The sequence below is a fragment of the Chaetodon trifascialis genome, chromosome 3 (genome assembly GCF_039877785.1).
Source record: "Chaetodon trifascialis isolate fChaTrf1 chromosome 3, fChaTrf1.hap1, whole genome shotgun sequence".
Classification (NCBI taxonomy): domain Eukaryota; kingdom Metazoa; phylum Chordata; class Actinopteri; order Chaetodontiformes; family Chaetodontidae; genus Chaetodon; species Chaetodon trifascialis.
Window position 1 is genome coordinate 11,474,941 of NC_092058.1, and position 20,651 is coordinate 11,495,591.

Genomic DNA, 20,651 nt, shown 5'->3' on the forward strand with positions numbered 1-20,651 from the left:
TTTTAAATACAATTAGTCTAGTTTTAACAGAGAGCTGGATGCCTTCTGTGTCTCATGCTGTCAGCGGCTCCTACAGCAAACACAAAGTAAAAGCGACAAGCCTCCGCTCTAAGATATCTACTTACCTAAACCTCCATTATTATTAAACCCTCATGTTTCGATCGCATTTTGACCGGCTTGCCAACAGAGGGCCGAGCAGGCGCCGCTAAAGGACAAGTGGTCTGCCTACATGGTTGATGATGAGCCACTTCACTGCTGATCCCTGTAAGCTTGTTATCATCTAGATCCACTTTTGCAGTATCATGTGTTTAGTTTTTCTAATAAATGACTGATTCCTCCTCATCAGAATGCAAGAGATCCTGGAGTCGGATGACTTTTAATAATAAGGTTGCAAACACCTGCTGGGGTTAATTAGCTACTCCACGCTAACATCCAACCTTTGGAGGTCAGACACAAACGAAACCTCACTGTTCTTTTGTCCCTGTGTCATAAACAAATTCAGATGACTGTTATGAGGCTGAATAACTTTAACATTCACACAGACTGCCATCAGCTGTCGAAGGGGGCGTCTGCCGACCGTGATTAACCCAAACATCTCTGCTTCCACTGCCAGCGTATATGTGTTCAGTAATCAACACATAAATCATCCGCTCAGTCAGTCTGTGTAGCGTGTTCGACCCTTTGTCAGCACACAAATTGGTGATGTGTCGTTGCAGGAATCTTAATATGCTCCTCAGACCATGTGCTTGCAGAAGGAGGAGAGGGCAGGAGTTGGATTAAAATGCATCTTTTGATGTCCTAAGACCAGACGTGCACTGATGCAATTAATCCAGTTGATACAGTGTACCAATCTGGAACGAGTGCTCTTTGTTCTTTTCTTAATTAAGGTATCTGTAATGGCTCTTAGAGGCCTCTTTTAATAACAGCATAGAAAATACAGCCGTGTATGTAATTGTTTTTCATAGTCATAACTTTAGCACCATGTGGGGCCTGTCTGCCTTTAGAACCCCTGTTCATTTATCTGTACGTAAGATGTGCCAGCCAGGTTCGTTGCCCTGTCAGACTCTCACTGTGTGTGTGTGTGTGTGTGTGTGTGTGTGTGTGTGTGTGTGTGTGTGTGTGTGTGTGTGTGTGTGTGTGTGTGTGTGTGTGTGTGTGTGTGTGTGTGTGTGTGTGTGTGTTTGTCTGCCCATGGCAAGTGCCAGCCTGGCAGCAGGCATTAGTCAGAGCAGAGACAGAACATGCTGTCTGTCAGGCCGTCGCGTTGCCATAGTGACACTGTCTGCTTCTCTCAGGTGCTTCTGGGAAACCATTCCTCACCCAAACCAGCCTGTCTGGGTGCCAGCCACAGGACATGGCTCCTTTTTTTCCTGCTCAGCAGCCTCCCTGCGTGTTTCTTTCCCCCTCTTTTGTTTGTTCTCGCCTTCATCCTCTCTTTGAACGCAGTCAGAGGGCTCAAGCTGTAATCGTTGACCCCATTCTGCACCGTGAGGTGGAGAAAAGAATAAACTGAGAGAGAGAGATTTATGAGTTTTTGAAGCTAGAGTCATACACACACACACACACACACACACACACACACACACACACACACACACACACACACACACACACACACACACACAGAGCATGCCAAAGTCCTGACATCCCCGATGATGCTTTTTGGCACTGACCATGTGTGACCTCACCCCACCTGAGTCTTGCTTTCTGTTATTGATTGCTCTGCTACAAACCCACCCCCTCCTCCACACACATACATGCAGATCTGCTCTGACTAGTAGTTTTCTATCCTCAGATGGTTTAAAAAAAAAAGAGTTTTTACTAAATGCTGTGAGCAACAGACACAAAAAAACCCCACTTAATCCTCTCCAGCTCTCGTCTTGTCTCTGTATGTTACATGTGATTTTCAAAGTGCTTTCTGCCGTGCGTTTTGTTGAATTATGTAGCGTTTACTTTCCCCCGTATTTTACATCAACACCTACAGTTTCACTGCAGCTGTATGACTTGGCAGAAGAAAAAAATGAATTATTCATATAATTCAAAGATACCATGTGTAGGGTTTGAAGATGAATGAATGCGCTGACTGTAACACAAAGAGCATCATTTTCACAGGGATGGCTTCATTTTCTTCTAAGAACTGTTTTTTTTTTGATTGATCTGACTAAATTATTTCTTTTCTAAATTAATCATTTTGTCTATAAGTTGATTTTAATAAATGCCCATCGCAATCTTCTAAAGGTCAAGGTTGCGTCTTTAAATTGCTAATAGCCAATCCTAAAAATATCCAGTGTAACGTAAAACAAACACAAGCAGCGAATGCTCACAACTTTTTGTTATCACCTCTGTTCTCCAGCCCTCTCTCTCTCTTCCCCTCTCTCCAGGGTCCAGTGACCTGTGTGGCCTTCTCCAAGACAGGAGAGTACTTTGCCTGTGGAGGTTCTGATGAACAGGTGATGACAGATTGATTGGCTTGGTGGTTTCTCGATTTCTAGAGGTCCATATCATGTCCGTCCTCATACCATTGACAGTGAAACCAAAGGATATATTAACAGACAGAACTGTATTTATGTAGCACATCTCATTCTTTTTATAGGAGTCTTGGTTGTTTTACTTTGGTGTATTATTTTTGGAGATGAAACAATATATTCACCTTGCAGGTAATGGTGTGGAAGAGCAACTTCGACTGTGTTGAATGCAGCGATGGTGTCAGGCTGCAACATAAATCTACTCCCAGCTTGAAGGCTCCACCAGCCAGCTCCACAGCTCACCCAGCCTTTTACTCACATCCATCTGTGCTCCGCAGCCAGGTAGGTCCAGACAGCTGGAGACAAGCACGGCGAACTGGCAGCGAATCTACTTTGATGTCCTATTTAGATCCAGCGTTTTATGCATTCCCCTTTGCTCCTTTACACAAATTACTTTTCCATCTCCTCTCCTAACACGTCCAACCCTTACGAACATGCACACATTGCTATTGTCCTCAGGTCATAAATACATACCTGTTTAGACTTCACCGGGAAATTTTTACATCATGTGTCCAGTTTTTGGCAAGCTAGGTTTCGATTGTGAGCTAATGTACGAATGAGTTTTCTGTTGCTTAAACTTTAGTGGAGCAGCGCTGCCTCTTTTTCAGTCGAATTTTATTTATTTATTTTTGGTATTTTCTGCTTTGTGGGATACTTTGACAGAAGAAGATAGAGACAGGAGGTTGTTGTTGTTGTTATTTGGTTTGTCTCTTAGACACCAGTCACCAGGAGGTCCCATATTTCAGCTGCTTTTATTGGATTGTTCCAAAATGTTAAAGGTTGTTATATGTTATATCACGATGCGATCATCTGGAACTTTATGATTTAGAGCACAAGGATTTCCATAACTGTAGCAATGCCTGTTGGTGCCAGAGGCTACAGATTATAATAAGAAACGTTTTGGAGATAATGGACAAGATACTGATGACTTCGATATTGGTGGAGCTTTTGCAATAGTGTGGTTATGTCCTGAGGCTTACGCAAGCAAAGCTCTTATGAAGACTTCAAAATGGTGTAAAAGCCAAAGTTGGCCAATGGGGTATGTACACACACAGAGAGATATGTCTATGTACGTACTAAGTGATTGCATTAGCCCACAAAAAGCCTAATTGAAACAAATGTGCACATAGAGTTGCATACATGTGTGCTGTCTGTCTCTAAAGGAAACATAAAGGAACACACGCACAGATGCCCCTCAGTGTTTCATGCTGTCAGTGCGGCTGGCTTATTTCCTCCCTGCATATCCTTCCTTTGAAGTCTGCAGTGTGGCCCAAAGCTACACTCATATCTCACATGCAGGGCGAGAAATACCTACTTATTCCCGCAAATACACTTTGATATGGAGGAAGGTTTATTTCCTATCTGTCTGACCACATGAAATAGATTAAATATTAATCTGTGCTCACTTAATGAATACATCTGATCATTTTTTTGGTTATACTACAGATGAGTTTTGAAAATGTAAAAGACGATGACAAATTATCAATTGAAAACAGCAGTAAGAAGTAATGAAGTACGATTGTGTTCAGTGTGCTTGCTCCAACGTAAAGGAAAGATGTCAACTGAAATGTTATTCTTAAATTTCTCCTCATGTGGCATTTCCCAAAAGTCCTATTTGAGTGTCTTTATATTAGACATTTGTAACTTAATAACACTTTAATGCCATTAGTCCTAAAGCCATTGCAATCCATGTGACACTGCACTATCCTGATTCTTAGTGTTTTTATTTAATTTGACAGTTAAGAGCTTTGGACAATATTATGAGTCAATAAATGCCAAAGTCAGTTATACTTAAAAAAAAAAATTCAGACGGAAATCAAACCTTCTAGACTTTAAAAGCACATTTTGTGGCAGCATATCCTCCATTTTCATGACAGTAATTTAATAGAACATCATTCTCTGTGTTTCAGTAGGAGTCTCTACTTGCACTGATTCCACCACACCCTTTCTGACTGCTGTGTGAATCTATAAATCTGTCCAGGAAGAAAGTTTTTTTTTGGCCTACTCATGGTTGAACCCTTCATGAAACCTAATATTCAGCTCTGTATGTGGGCTTACGTCAGGCATCTCTGAATGTGGGGTTGTGATTACAGGCACTACAGATGGTAGCTAGTTAGCTGTAGCGAGAGTTCAGCCTGATGTATCGTCTATAATCACAAGCATTGGGAGCAGTTAGATATGTAATGGGGTGTTCAAGTGTGCTAGTTTTGCAGTGACCTAATGTTTACAGATATTTTTGAAAACTGATATTTTCCCCCTCCATTTATGATTCAAGCATGAGAAGTGAGCTTATTTAACACTTTTCTGGCACACGGCTGAGCACTGCTAACCAAACGTAAACCGAGCAGTAGTTGGCCATCATTGTAGTTTCAGATGCACGCCCACTACACAAAGCAACAATGGCCATGCACGAATTGAGGTGACAATATCCCCAAATGTTCTGTTTTATACACAGAAAGCAGGGTTTTGAAAAATCTGCATTTTCCAGTTAACTTTTAGCTAGCCAGCAAACAATTTAGCGTTTTGTTAAGGAACACTCAGCCTGTACCTAGTCTCTTTTTCTACATTTGGGGCTTTTATTGACCACGAGGCTTTGAGCATCTGTCATCATATTTTATAACGTCATCACCCTAAAAAAAACAAAAATCAAACAAAATCATTCAGATTCATTGAATTAGTTTCGACATTTTTTTGTTAAATCAACTTTCTTTAAGTAATATAACTCATCAGTTTGTCAGCTTGAATGCATATAATTCTATTTTATATGTGTGCATATCTGATACAACCACCTCTCTCTGTCTGTGGTGTCGCTCAATGTCCCACCCCTACCGCTCTCTGATTGGTTACACATCACGCGCAGCAAATGTTGCTGAAGTTGCGATAAACGTCACACTCTTATGATCTATCGACTGTTAATTTAGCATTTGAATGTCAACAATATGAAGTTATCGGCTGGCGACCGGTCCAGGGTGTACCCCGCCTCCCGCCCACTGACAGCTGAGATAGGCTCCAGCCCCCCCGCGACCCCGAAAGGGATAAGCGGCATAGAAAATGGATGGATGGACAGTATGAAGTTTTGAAGCTTCAAGTTAGTGTGTGTGTGTGTGTGTGTGTGTGTGTGTGTGTGTGTGTGTGTGTGTGTGTGTGTGTGTGTGTGTGTGTGTGAAGAGCAAAAAGTAGTTTAAAAAAAACATAGAGGTGACAGAAGATTTTGACCTAGAGAGATAAACGATTAGAAACAAATGGAAAGTGAGAGAGTAGTCCAGTCATTAGCCATGTTTAAATATTAAAAGACCTTGTCAGATGTCACTCACACACACACACACACACACACACACACACACTCAAAGAGGACAGGGTGTCACAGGCTGGCTGGGGAACCTCAGGGAATGGTTTGGATTTCAACCCCTTTGACTGCTACTGTGTTACTTACATCAACAAGGGCACAGCCAAGGTCCCCTCTCTCTCTCTCTCTCTCTCTCTCTCTCTCTCTCTCTCTCTCTCTCTCTCTCTCTCTCTCTGTGTCCCTCACTCTCTGTGTCCCCCCCCCTCTCTCTCTATCCCTCTCTCTCTCTCTCTCTCTCTATCCCTCTCTCTCTCTCTCTCTCTCTCTCTCTCTCTCTCTGTCTCTCTCTCTCTCTCTCTCTCTCTCTCTCTCTCTCTCTCTCTCTGTGTCTCTCCCTCTCAGTAATAGAAAACAAAACAAGTCAGATGTTTCTCTACTTTTTATTAATCTTAGTCAAACCTGGACTGAAACAAAAATCACACCTATCAGGGAGCTTCAACATGGCAGAATTATTATTCATCAATATTTTGAAGCAAGTGTTTAAGCAGCGTTACCATGCGAGGGTGATTATTTCTAGCAGCTCTTTCACATGAAATTCAACAGTGTAACTGCATAGCTTTTAATGTCCTTTAAACACCCGTGTTCTTTATGCCATCCATGAACCTCTCGGGCCTCTTTTTCTTCCTCTCTGTGTGACTCTGCCTTTCTCTCTCGCCGCTGTGATACAGGATGGTAAATGGATTTTAATAGCTCTTCCACTCAACAGCCATTATTACAGACGTGCCTCAAAGGGTGATTAGAAAATGGGCAGTTGGACCATGAGGAGAGAGATGATTAGTGCAATGTATGAAGCGTATTCTCCTCTTCTGAGAACTACTGTTCTTGTAAAACCCCCCTGAACCCTTTCATTGGGAATGATGGGTTTTCTACAGCTGTCTGAAGCTTCAGCAATTTATTTCACATCTGCTTGATTAAGAAACGAGGTGCAAGACAGTTCAAGTGAGGCTTGTTGGCTCTCTATCATCTGAAACACAGATGCATTTTTTAGTGATGGAACATGTATTTGTTCTATATTTGATGTATTTGACTTGTGTTTTGGCAGCTTCAGATTCTCAGTTCAAAATCACAAGAGTCACCTAGAAAGCTTTAGGAGAGTGCTGATGGATTTCTGGTCTGTTTAGTCCAGCTCTTGTGACCGGAGGGAGGGGGCTCGAATGCATTTTACTGAATCTGAATGCAGTTCTGAACCTGCTTATTGAATCAAAATCCCTTTCAATCCCTCACTGAGTCTTTTTAGGTGGATTGTTTGGTGGTAAATGACGTCTTTGTTAAAATGATATGTGCTGTTTTTAGATCACTCGGTGTCAGACCTAAACCACTGAGATTGTACCGTGCTGAATGGATGCATGGCTGACATTCATCAGTAATGTGACTCATTTTTCCTTTTGCTGTGAGAGAAAACGGCCTTTTCAATCAGCACCATCAATTCTGTTTTACCATTCAGAAAATCTGAGATGATATTTGCTGTTAAAAACATCAAACTCAGAAAGAATATCGCTGGAATGGTAAAAAAGGGACACTTTGATTAAAGTTGGAACCTGCGTTTTATTCTCATAACTGAGACTTCTTAAAGCTTTCCAAATAAATGTAAATTTTAGGTAAACTGTTTCAGTCGGTTGTCTCTGAGTCTAACCAACAGTAAACCCACGAAACATCAAATGATATGATGCAGTATTGGTCAGACAGTTCAGTATCAGCACATTTAACTTTAACATTTTACTCAGACACAGTCAGAATGGCCAATTGGGCAAAAGAGAATAAGACTTTTTTTTATTTCCTTTACACAATTCATGTCATGTATTATTTCAGTAATGTCCTATCTCACTCCATTGGCAGATTTTTGTCTTTATAGAGAAATTAAGTTTAGTTGAATCTGGAATAAAATGAATGGATTATTTTTACAGTCTTTAGGCTACCCAGCTACCTCAGTGTTTAAGCACTGGCAATATAGATGAATGCAATAAAAATCACAGCTTTGTAACCACCTGGTTCATTTTGTGGATATTGCTTTGACTGTGAGGGTTAAACATGGGACAGTAGTATAGTGTGCAGCGTAATGTTTAATGCATATGCACAGTCGATTTACACATTTCAATCACGGGTTCTTTCTGAAAATTGGTCTCCTGTCTGCGATGGTAATGATTCAATTTTTTAACATGTGGATAAAGTGCATACAAAGTAGTTCAATGGCTGAGTGAATGGCTGATTCAAAGCACAGAGCTATGAATGTAAAACGCATGCATAAATTTAATGTTGAGCTCCAGCATTTCCAAATGAGATTCATCAGGTTTCTTGTATTGATTATGTTGCTACATATTAGATTTGACTGGTGGAGGAAATGGAGACAGATCAGAACCAGCCACCCTTTTTAATCTTATGTTGTCTTCTACATGTTAAATGTGTTACTTATGTTCCTGTTAGCATGAAAGCTTGTAATTCAGTGGCAGGCATCATGTCCTCAGGGGTCACTCAGCTGTAATTGAAACATCAAGTCATTAAAAATACACGTTTAAAATGACTGAAACAATAACTGCTTTGGTATTTGACTTCTGCTCTCGCTAATTCCTGCTAGTAGCCATTAAATATTTTGACTGCTACAACTACCATTCAAATAATATTGACATATAGAGTGTGTGCACATACACACACACTGACCTCATTAACCCGAGTTATTTCCCGCCAATGACATTTCTTTCATCCTCGTATCTGAAATGTCTTCTGCCAGTTATTACAGTTGAAGTCATGGTAGTAACTGCACCTGGAAGTGCCAGCTTCCTAGATTTTCCTTTTCATGTATAATTTAGCCATTCATAATTTATTATTAATACAGGCCCTTTCATCTCTCATAAACTGCCGCAAGTCCCAGACACGTGTTGCCAGAGAGGAAGCACAGAGGAGAAAAATGTCACCAGCTCGCCTAAATGTGTGCGTTTTCTTCTCTCTTGGAAAGAGTATTCAACGGTTTTATGAGTTTAAAAGGAGAGTATAAAATAGAGAGAGGTGCTGTGATACCGGATAAGTGGGTCTAATGTGATGTTAGAAATTGACATATTTTAGAGAGCAGAATATAGTAAACAAGATGTGCTTTCGGAAAGCAGCCGTGAAAGGAGTTGTGCAGCACTACTGCCGCTTGCGAAGCCCGACTGCAAACTAATTAAAGTGAAGCACAAAATGTGAATACTATCAGCTTGTTTACACTCAGGATTACACTTCATATGCAAAAATTGGAAATTGAGAGTTGCAGAATGTTTGCTCACTTTGAAGCCGTCGGCAACCAGCAGGCAAAAACAGCTAAAGGAGAGGTCACTGGAGGTCCTTTCCCACCTATCACCCATTCTGAGCATGACATCAGGAGGGCAAGGAAGCAGCAGGACCGTACAGAGGTTCCTCAAAAAATGTGCCAACCGGCTAGCGCCAGTGTTCAGTGATATTCATCAGTCGTGCCCACGTGCTTCAAGAAGTCCACCATCTTCCCTGTGCCCGAGAAAGCAAGACCAGTCTGAATGGGTACCGCCCAGTGACAGTCAGCCCTGTAGTGATGAAGTACTTCGATTATATCTGCTCCTCACTACCCAGCACACTGGACACGCTAGTGTTTGCAGACCGTACAGGCCGCTATCAAGGTTATGATGTTCAGTTTTTGTTGTTTCATTCAGTGTATCTTCATTTTGAAGGATTTCCTTTGCAGTGCTGTTAAACTGTGCTGTGTTTCCAGAGATTTTTCTTTTATTAAGCCCATCCTTATGATATAATTGAGGTGGACAGAATAATAGAAATACCTGTCATAATACAATACAGCTCAACAGCACCATAATCTACATCCTCCCCAAAAAAACAGTAAATAGAAAACACTTGTCTGGCTTTTAAAACAGACAGAAAATCTCACAGTTGAGGCTCGTTTTAGAGGGGCTGGCATGGAAAGTGGGCAGGACTACAGCCCCCTAGTCTCTTTCAACATCAGCTAATGTGACTTAGGTGTTAAAACTGTCCTTCTTTGCTATGTCGTACATCCAGTATTACACACAACTGGCTATAATTCATTTCACCAGGAAGAAATTGACTAATGAGACAGTAATGCTGTGTTTATTCATACGGAGGCAAAGGCCACCCATGGCTGCTGCCCTCTCAGAATCAAATCCACAGGGATTTCATAAGCAGCTAATTTGATATGCTGATCCTTTAATGTACTTGGATGTGAAGCTCCCTGGTAATTTGCCAGCGATGGGCACTACACCAGGAACATGTAGGCCTATTTGTTAAACACAATAAGCCAGCTTTAAAATGAGGTCTCTCCAGCTAAAGATTGAGAGTGTGTGTGGTTCAGTCAGGCTCTCTCTGTGCTCAACACAGCTGAGCGAATCTTTATGTGTCCCTGTTTCAGTGTGTGAGAAGGGATGCATCAGTGTGTGTGTGTGTGTGTGTGTGTGTGTGTGTGTGTGTGTGTGTGTGCGTCAGTGAGTGCCAACCATTGCTGACAGGCAGATCAGCTCTCTCTGATCACATCCGCCCTAATCCCTCCATCCACCCCCCTCCCCCCTTCCTGTCTCTAGCTTCACATCTGGGTCTTTCTCCCCACTCACGTGTGCAGACAGACGAGCTGCACACTCACAGCAGGCTTCCCTTCACAGCTCAACACGCACACACACACATACACATCACTGCACTGCTCGGCTCAGCTTTAGGATGTGGATTGGAGAGCGGGGAGGGGGTTCTGAGACTGCAGTAGCTGTATGAACTTCTATCTCCACCATTTTTTTTACGCATTTACAAGAGCTAATAGGCTGCTGTAGCTGTGCTATAGCAGGCCAAACTTTACAGGCACTCTCCTTAATTAAAGACTCGACAGCAGTGGATGCACGAATGTATTTAAGACCTCAGAGCATTGCACTGTAGACTGCATATTCTGACAGAGTGTTTGTGGTTGCGTGTGTGCATCTTCAAGGTGCTGGTATGGAAAGGCAGGTGGTCTTGTTCTGACAGCGTGAGTTGAATGCATTTGACAGCAGGGGACTGAGAGCGAGCAGGGGAGGGAAAGGCAGGGGGTGTGACAAGGAAGTGTGGAAGACAAGATAGCAGTGGAGTTAAAGAGAGCTTAATGGTCCAGTGGAGCGAGAGAACATCAGCGAGGAACAAGGAGAGGGAAAGGTAGGAAAGTGGGAAAACAGGGTGAGCACGTGAGCGAGCTAGGCGATATTGGCACACTGGAGAGAAAAAACAAAACTGAGGTGCAAAAGCATGAGAGTGATGAAAAGAGAGAATATGTGAGCCATTAACAGACCCTTGTTGATCCAGGTTACACTCAAGACAGAGGGAGAGATTAAAAGAGATCAGGAGAAATGGGAAGAAAGAGAGAAAAATGGAGGCAGACAGACGGAGGAGCAGGGAGAGAGAGATTAGGAGTGAGAGAGGCATTCAGAGAGAAAATGAGAGTGAGAAGTTGACTAAGGAGCATTAATAAAAGGCTTTAGTGGGAAACACCCTCCCTTGTCAATTCTGTAAGCTATAACCAGGTCCAGAAGCATAAGTCAGAGCTGAGTCACATCACCGGCTTCATCCATCACGCAGCATCACTAGCAGCTTGTCATAAACTGTTTGCTCCAGTGTAATTAGCTGAGATGTCAGTTGGTGATAAGATTTGTCTACATGTTATATTATGACGCACACACCCTCCAGCCTTACCTATTCAATCAAAGGGAGACACACTGTTTATTTTGTGTTTTTAATTTGTAATGTGATTAAGCGTCAGAGGGAAGGTATGATGGATCGTCTTTGCTCACTAAATATTTACTATGTCTGTGGAGGTTTTTTCCACGCTGGGCAAAATGTACAAAATAAGGCTTCTTCCATAGCAGAACGACAAGATTTGTTATCACCGGCTTTGCCATCTGTGCTCGGAGTAATGTAAAGGAAAGGGCGGGCAGAACATAGACATTATCTTTTAATAGTCAGTTAAAACTGTGAGGCCTATTAATTAGCAACAGCTGGTAGCAACACATCTAGGGCCTTATTTTTGTTATGTATGGCGCTTGTCTTTACATTAAAGCGTTTGTAGTGAGGATACAGTAGAGTTAAAAACAACTTTTTAAATTTTCCAATGAACTTTTGCCCACAGTTACACAAAACTGACTGAACTGTTGTGGAAACGGAGGGCAGCGAGACTCTTTTGTGTTTTTATGCTTCTCTTCTGAGCGCAGTGAATTCAGCTAAGCTTGGCTTGTCAATAACATTCAGAAGTTGCATTCATCTAATGTATCAGATTCTGCATAGTTTGCAGCTGCATAGTTTCACGGTTATGTAATAATGACAAACTGCTGCTAAATTCCATCTGACAGTGTTTTGACATCAAACTCACAACCCCTGATGCTAATGTTGACAGCTCTGCACTGTAGATGCTTGAGCCAACATTAGCTTCAGACTGGCAGGAGTGGCTACGTCTCAGCTTTGAATCCCAGAGGTCCCAATTCAGAGCTTTTAAGATGATAAGCTTAAAGAAACAACGATGCTGTGTGACTGCAAGTTTAGTGGGAGTTTATGCCAACTCAGTTCATCAGCTGTCTGTCTTTTACATTTAATATCTGCCAAGCTACCTGTCTGAAGTTGACCAGAGGCGGTCACTTAGAAGAGACTTGACATTTTATTTTGTTCTTTTATAAACAGCATAAATACCCATCCCACTCGTTTTTACAATTAGTAAATGTACGAACACAATAATGGCCTTTTTACAGCGGACATTATGACTTTTAATAGTAGGAAAATCAGAGGTTACTGATAACGATGGCTCTGTTCTATTCAAGTGCTCCAGTAAGTCATGCAGTGTGACAGTGACCCTGAAACAGAGGCAGCTAAATGGAATTCGGCCATTATTCAATTTATTATTGACACGTGGTGCTCCTACTGTTCATGTCAGTGTGTCGTCTGTGAAAAAGGCCAATTAACCAGGCAAGAGTCAAGACTAATATTATTTAATGTTACTTAACTACCGATTTATCGGAGAGTTGCCATCTTAAACTTTCACCTGCTACAGCTTAAGATACTTTGGAGTTATTATAATAAGTTAATATTAAAACCTATTGCACTTCAAAGTGGATTCTTTCAAATCACTGTTTGGTGTTATTTCTTCTTACCTAGTGATTTGTACCAATGTTGAATTCATAAGAAAAAAATCCTGTCAAAGTGTAGGATATTCTGTTTTCTGAGGGAGCACTGTCCTCAATATACCTTTCTAATTACAGACATTTCGACTTGGCAAGCACAGGTGTAACTAATAAGATTAATGACAGCTCTGTCAGACGTGCCAGTAAGCCAATGAGCCATAACAAAAGAGCTCTGGTACTGGTGCGTATGCATGAAATGTAGCAAAGATCAGTCTTATTAGTTACACGTGTGCTTGACAAGTCCAGTTGTCCGCTGAGGGAAAGGTCTGTTATCCATAATGCAGCTGAATACATAGTACCCGCTGACTAAGCGGCGTGACTTGTGCTCCCTCTCAACTGGAAACTCTTAATGTTACTGTTGTAGTCATCGCCGCTGTTCACATATAGAAGCCAGCTGAATGCAACAAGTCGCACAGGGTCGGATATACAACAGTGAACGCCAGTCATATCATCTTAATTAAAGACAGCCATACTCTTAAATGTCTTCAGGGTACCTGGGTATCCGTTGTTGACTCGGCCCTTTTTACCCGCATATCACCCAATTAAGACTAAGACTGACTGAGGAACCAGCTGCTGAGGCATATGCATGTTTCACCTGTCGTCACTTTTCTGCTCTATCCTCAGAAAATTTCAGGTGGGTAACCTACTGTGTGTGCACGTAGCATGACGAATGGTTTTGTAGGCAGCTTGTAGGGTGTATTGATGGCTCGCTGTGTCAGAAGAGTTTAATTTGGGCCTCAGGAAATTTTCCACTGTTGGTTTTTCCACTCCAGGTGATTCATTTGGAGAGTGGTTACTGTGTTTGCGTGTGTGTGCGCTTGTGCATATCAGGGTTTACCCTGGCCCCCACATATGACTGTGGTGGTACAGGACGGGTTGAGTTTGCAGAACGGTATATTGTTTTGGTGTCAACCTCGCTGTGTACACGTCACTTTGCAAAGGACTGTATATTGTAAGGTACAGTGGTACTCTGTAGAAACCATTTTACTGCTTGATTGCAAATGACAACTAAGTTTGCTTTTTTATGACTAACCTGAAAGACTAACAGCTCGTAATTAGTCTGATTTCGCAAAATTTTGATTGTTGATGTAAAGAAAAAATTTTGCTCCTAAGAAGGGATGCCCTCGTCGCGTTTTTTTGTCGCCTATACCGATTGGCAGAAATTTGACGTATTGGTCAACACACAGCCGATAGGGATTCTTTTTTTTGTTTATAGGTTTGTTTGAATACTTTGTAGCATAGTGTATTTAAATCTCCACTAGGTGGCAGCGTAACCCAGGATATGCTGTGCGACGTTACAGCATGAAGTGAAGAACCACAAAAAGTCAGTCTTGTTTATCCATTCATTCATTCATTCATTCATTCATTCATTCATTCATTCATTCATTCATTCATTCATTCATTCATTCTTTCATTCATTCATTCAATTTATTTATTTGTTTAGTTTATAATGGAGACATGACGGATAGAAATTCTTTACTAAGTGTTGAGAAATGTTAGTATCATGTTATTTTATGTTTTTAGAAAATGATGCTGATTACGTGTTCTCTGTCCGATGATTTTCACATCAGCAATCAGATCGATCCAGTCAGCCTGATTATAAGGAACCAGTCTAAACATAGATGGTGACATTATTCTGTAGCTCTTACACTGCGATCAACATTTACTTCATAATGATACTGTAGGTTAAAGCAAAAAGCTTGTCCACTGCCAGTTTGACTTGAGAATGAGTGCAAAAGGTGAAAAACCGGTCAAAAACAGCGAAAAAGTGTGAACAAAAAAGTTTTGGTTTGAATATTTTTTTCCTCAGGATTTTTGTTTGTTTGTTGTGTTTCAAAAAAAGATAACATGAGCATCTTTCTTCTTTTCTTCAGCAGCACCTTTTCCCAGTGTCGCCCAACTAGCAGATTTCTGTGTGCACATATGTCTTCATCCATGTTTGCCACTGCTTTTCTAGATGAGCATGTGTGTGTTTATGTGGGGACCAGCGCTTGCTGTGTGTTTAAGCAGCTGGTTCAATACAAAGCTATAAGTCGAACTCTCAACAAGAGTTAATCCAGTCTTGGTGGAGCTTGTAGGCTCAGCAGAACTGCTCTATTGTCTCTTCTCTCCCGCCCTCCCTCTCTCTCTCTTTCCTCCTGTCTTTGTACCACCACCAACAGATGATCACTGCATGAGAGCGGCAGAGGAATCGAGCACAGCAGCGAAAGACAAAATGAGGAAACTGACTGATGCTGTGTTGTATTTATTCTTCGGGATTACAAATTATTATGGCGTGACGCTTCTGTAAAATGATTCATGTTGATGATATAGTTCACACTTAAATGTGAATTAATTATCGGTGCAGTCATTACATATAACTATTTAGCATCTTTCAGTGGAATCATTTCTGCGATGATATGGCAGTATTTTGATATTGTGGCTGCAAAAGGTATGCTCACATACTGAAAACAGTATAATTGGGTCGTGTGGGTGGCAGAGCAGTTCGAGCCCAATGCGAGCTGTTGTTGCCACACCGATTGGCGTCACTTGTCTGCCCTGTTTTCCTTGGGAAAGTGTGGCTGTTTGACTCGGTTAGATCCTTGAAAAAAATGAATCAGAATATTAGCAAGAAGTGTGCGGTCGTATTCTTTTCTGTTTGTTTCCCTGTTTCCAGCACATCTTACAAGTTCAGCATCCTCGTCAATGTCCCTCTTTCTCATACTGACCTGAGGTTTTTACTGTATACAGTGGCAGTGAAGGAGTATCCATCACCTCTGCTCTCATTCAGCAGGTCAGATGAATCCACAGATTCTCTGCTTTGTTCACTCAATCAAATGCCACGCAGCTAAAGTGCAAACCATTTTGGCATGAAAGCTGTGACATGGCTGATAGACAAACACAGATGTGCAGGATATCACAGGTACATTTTAATCGTGAGCGAAAGAAAACAACAAGCTGAGTGATTGGACAGTTTCTCTCCTCTGTTGCTCAGCCTCGGCGTGCACCGCATAGCGTATTGAGAACGCATTGAGGGCTGAACCAATTGCAAGTTGGTGGCACGCGCTGAAGGGCATTGAGTTCCTCTTCTTCCATTTCCTTCCTCAGCATGCAATTGATTCTGGCTGCGTGATCTCATTTTCACATATTAAACTTTCTTGCAGAGCTGGCGACTAACCTCTTTTGTATTGTCTTATTCTTTCATACAATATCCAAAGGCTACAGTTTCAGACTTTGTCGCATTTGTCAGTCGTGTTGATACAGTTTCAGTCAAGGAGCGTCACATTTAGGGAAATATTGTTTTGTTTCGTCAGGGCTGACACGGGGTGACAAAGGAACAGATCACATAAAGGAACATCTCACAGCCCATTGTACATGACTGCAGGGGATCGCTGCCGGTTTCACTGTGGCAGTATGCATTACCCCCGTCTGTGGCAAACGTGTAGAGCCAGGTGACAGCTGACAGCTCCGCTCATCTGGCTTCATTTAGGAACGGCACAGCTTGACACTGCAGTCTTAAACATGTTTAGCTGAGTGTGAATAGATTTCCTGTTGCGTGGTGATGAGTACAACGGTTGCTGTCTAACTCGCCGGGATCGAGAAGAGATGTTGTCTTGGGACGGATCCACACGCACACACACCATTCTTCACGACCAGACTGAGGTCTACAGAGACAGACAGACGTTTGAAGAAAAAACTATAGATGTGTGCACAGTTTTTAGTCACATAGTCGTGGTGATGGAGCGATGTGGTCACTGACCTTCATGTGTTTATGTCTCATTGAATTAATCACAACACAGGAGGCAGACTGACTGGCAATTTGTGTGTGTGTGTGTGTGTGTGTGTGTGTGTGTGTGTGTGTGTGTGTGTGTGTGTGTGTGTGTGTGTGTGTGTGTGTGTGTGTGTGTGTGTGTGTGTTTGAGAGAGAGAGAGACAGAAAGAGAGAGTCAGCAGTTTCCCTCTTTTGACTCCGTAGCCCTTCTGAAGTCTGGCTCCTTCGCCGAAACAAAGCTCATTTAAGCCGAGTCATCATCGATTGGTTTCCAATTTCAAGTTGCACTTTAAGGTCTTGCTGTGCTCTCACATTCTGTGGCAAAATAAAAGAAAAGACAGACATGCATTGGATGTCATGTACACAGAAATGAGCTAAATTACAATACGGAAAATCAGGATGGCAGAAAACCAAGAGTGAAAATGAAAGCCGTGATGAAAAAGAAAGATTTGAACACAGTGTGTGCAGTAGTGTGGAGCAGGAGTCGGTGGTGAGTGCAGGATGAACATCATTGTAGTCAGAAAAACATTTGAGTCACAAATGTTTGTGGTATCGACCACACACACAGCAAATAAAAGGAGCCTGATGGACATCTGAGCGAAATATGTTGCTCATGCAAGAGATGAAAAAAGACTGTTGATGATGATATATACATTTTACAGGCTGACTAAGTCTCAGGAGATCTAATATTAACTACAACTGTCTCAACAGGGCACGAATTCTATTACTGATATGATGACCCTCCAGAAAGTCAGTTTGTGATTCATCAATGATCTAATTCAGCACTTTGTTCTGTCTTTATTTAACAGTTTTTTGGCACCGATCATATGGTCACCATCTGTAATGTGCACTAATCTCTTTGGCTCTCTTTGACTGTGAGGCTGTCATATATCCACCGTCTTGTGTGTGAAGCACCATCTGACTCTAACAACTCCTCACCCTCCTTCCTCTCTGTTTTTAGGCTTCTGAACCGTCAGAACATGTTAACGGACAGGACTCCCACACTGCCGCCTACGCTCAGAGCGGCAGTCGCAGCGGCAGCCACAGCAGAGCGACTCATTTCCACACCTACAGAAACCCCAGCACCAACTCCTCCTCCACCCACCAGACACAGACCCAGGGCCTACCACAGCGTTCACCTCAGGTTCAAGCACAGTCTTCAGATGGAGGCGTACCCCCCGGTCTAGCCAGCACTCTGGAACACATAATAGGTCAACTGGATATTCTCACTCAGGTAAGCAGAATATGTGCTAATCTTTCATGGCAAACAGCATGCATTGTACTTTGTCTGTGCCACCCACGCACTCTGTTCAGAACAAAAGCTTCCTTTACTTTTCAACCTGCAGGCCAGAGATGATTTGAGCAGCTCAGACACAAAAGTATTAAAAAAGAACAACCTCTCCCGAGCTGTTTGGTACTGCATTAAACTGGCACACTTACTCTACACAGATGTGTCTAACTGTGGCAGGTTTTATTCTTTGCATTCATAGTTACATTTGAGTTTTTCTTCCGCAGCCATGAAAACACTGATCCTTTCCACACTGAGGTGTCTGGGGTCGCTGCTTTGCAAAAGCTACACTGGCTATTAAGTTTTCGAAAAGTAGTTTTGATGCAGTGTTCACCACAAATGAAAGCCCATTCTGTAGGGGACAAAAACAAAATTAGACTTTTAATATAGGTGACCTGACCCTCTAACAGGCATCATCTATTCATACACGCACGCAACAATAAACGTTGTTTTGTATGGACAGTTTGCAAATAAAAGTAATTTTTTTGTACAAAATGATGTTCAGCGGTTCAACCAGACTCACACCTGAAAGGACAGAAAGAGACAAAGACACATCTGAGTGCTGGTAGGGGAAATTGGAAGCTTAGCATCAAATTCTGAGCAGATTAAAACAGGAACAGGGTCCTGTTTCAGTGTCAAGTGCACAATAATGCTGATAACAATCTGGAATTAACAGCTATTCTAGAGACTGCACTATTGGAAATGGATCATGTACTCAGCTAAAGATGTGATGGACTGAGAAAAAACCTGTTCAATGTAAACACTGAGGAGACTTCACAGGGCCCAGAGAAAGACGGGTTTCCAAAATATTTGGAGCCCAGTTGCACTGTTGTGGTTCAGTCATGATCGAGGGTCACTTATGCTTTTCTGGACCTGAAAACAAATTCAAAATCCAATGGGGGAAATGATTATAACAGTATACTCCCCCATCATGCAGTACTGTGAGGACATTGACTAAAATCCTATCCAGTATGAAAGAAATACCTGCAGCTGTTGATTTTGCAACTTGTATTAATGAGAGTTGTGAATTTTAAGTGCAATGGACAGCAGCACATCTTTTTGTTGCTGTTGCTGATTTTAATTTAGCTGACCTGACTCCCAGGCAGTCCCTGAGGCTGCAGCAAGTGCACCTGACCACACTTCAGTGCACCTCTCTCATTTATCTGTCTGTCCGCTGGGCTGTTTTCTCCTCTCACTGTTGAGATGCTGTAAATGAACACTCTGCACACGATTAAAAGCCATAATCCCTTCATTTCCACAGAAGGCTTTTATTGTGAATCATATGCAGCTGTGGATGTCAGATATTGGAAAGAATCACCCATTAGTTTTAAGATCGGTGCATTCCTGAAATAATCGCATTAAACTTTTATTCCTCGTGCCGATCCAAATGCGCCTGCAGGCCGGGGAGTGTTTAAATTAAATTGTTTATTTACATTTTTTCCCATTATTCTGTAACTGCTGCACATTTTCTCTAGTTTGAGCGGTTCACCAAAAGAATCACCCAATAATGAATCAGCAGCTGAATGATGTCGCCCCAAAAACAGCGTCTTTACTGTGAGAACCGAACTGAGGAAAATGGTTGAAAAGAGAGAAACAAGAAACACCCTGAGGAGATAGAGTCAGGTGAGGAGGAAGAGGTGGAGGACAGGAAGATAGAGCGATGGGAGGAGCTGAATGAGAGAGCGCAGGGCGTGTGTGTGTGTGTGTGTGTGTGTGTGTGCGTGCGTGCGTGCGTGTGTGCGCGCTGAGTTTTAGCTGGAGGTTGTGAATGTGCCCTGAGGAAAAGACATCATTCATATATGAGTGCTGGCAGCACTCTGCCTCACTCGCTGATAGTAAGTGTAAATGCTTAATGGCCATGCAGAGATGCAGAAACACTTCTTGTATGTGTGTGTGTTTCTGTCAAAGGTTGCTCTCTGCCCCCCCCCCCCCCCCCCCCCCTTCTTTCGTTCGTCTCCTTTCAAGCTGCAGTCCAGCATGTGGGAGCGTTTAATATTGGCCTAGGGCAGCCAGGCAGCCAACTAACCCCTCCCAGGGGGATGGTGTCAACCTTTTCCTTTCAAGCACACTGTACCCCAACCCTGATACCAGATGGATTGTCTGCGTCTGCTTTTATCCCTCAGCTCTTTTGTTGTTTGCTTTGAATTTTTCAGGAGTGGAAACATGGATGATGTCTTTTCTAGATTAGGTCATCAGACTGGGATGACTGGTGGGAAAGCATATATGGTGGTCTATGTAGAGCTGTCTTTATGTATACAGTATTTACTGTAAATGTCAATTTATGACCATCTTAAGGCTGCCACTGAAAAAGCATTGTTCTTCTCCTGTGGCTTTTCAGTCACTTCCAGCAGTGTCGGCGCAGTAAAGGACTTTGTTGTTATCCCTCATGTGGCTCGTAACTTGTGTTTTCATAGGCTTTTTTACTATGGGACTGGGTTTCAGACTTGCGTATCCAACTAATTTAAAAACGACAAAAATAAAAAAGCCACATAAACAATTAGGAAGGAAAATGACAAAGCAAAGACAAACTGTCAAATGTGTAAAGGTACTCTGTGGAGTAGAGATCTTTTGCCCTTTAGTAGCGCTA

The 20,651-nt window shown here is 42.2% G+C and overlaps 1 protein-coding gene across 1 annotated transcript in view; it reads left to right on the forward strand.

The window, feature by feature from the left end:
- The window catches only part of poc1a (POC1 centriolar protein A), a 37,343-nt gene that overhangs the window by 9,177 nt on the left and 7,515 nt on the right, over nt 1-20,651 (forward strand). Inside the window, exons 8-10 of the mRNA XM_070959010.1 lie at nt 2,382-2,450; nt 2,658-2,807; nt 17,738-18,010. Coding sequence (XP_070815111.1) covers nt 2,382-2,450; nt 2,658-2,807; nt 17,738-18,010 — 492 coding nt within the window. The remainder of the gene's footprint in view (nt 1-2,381; nt 2,451-2,657; nt 2,808-17,737; nt 18,011-20,651) is intronic.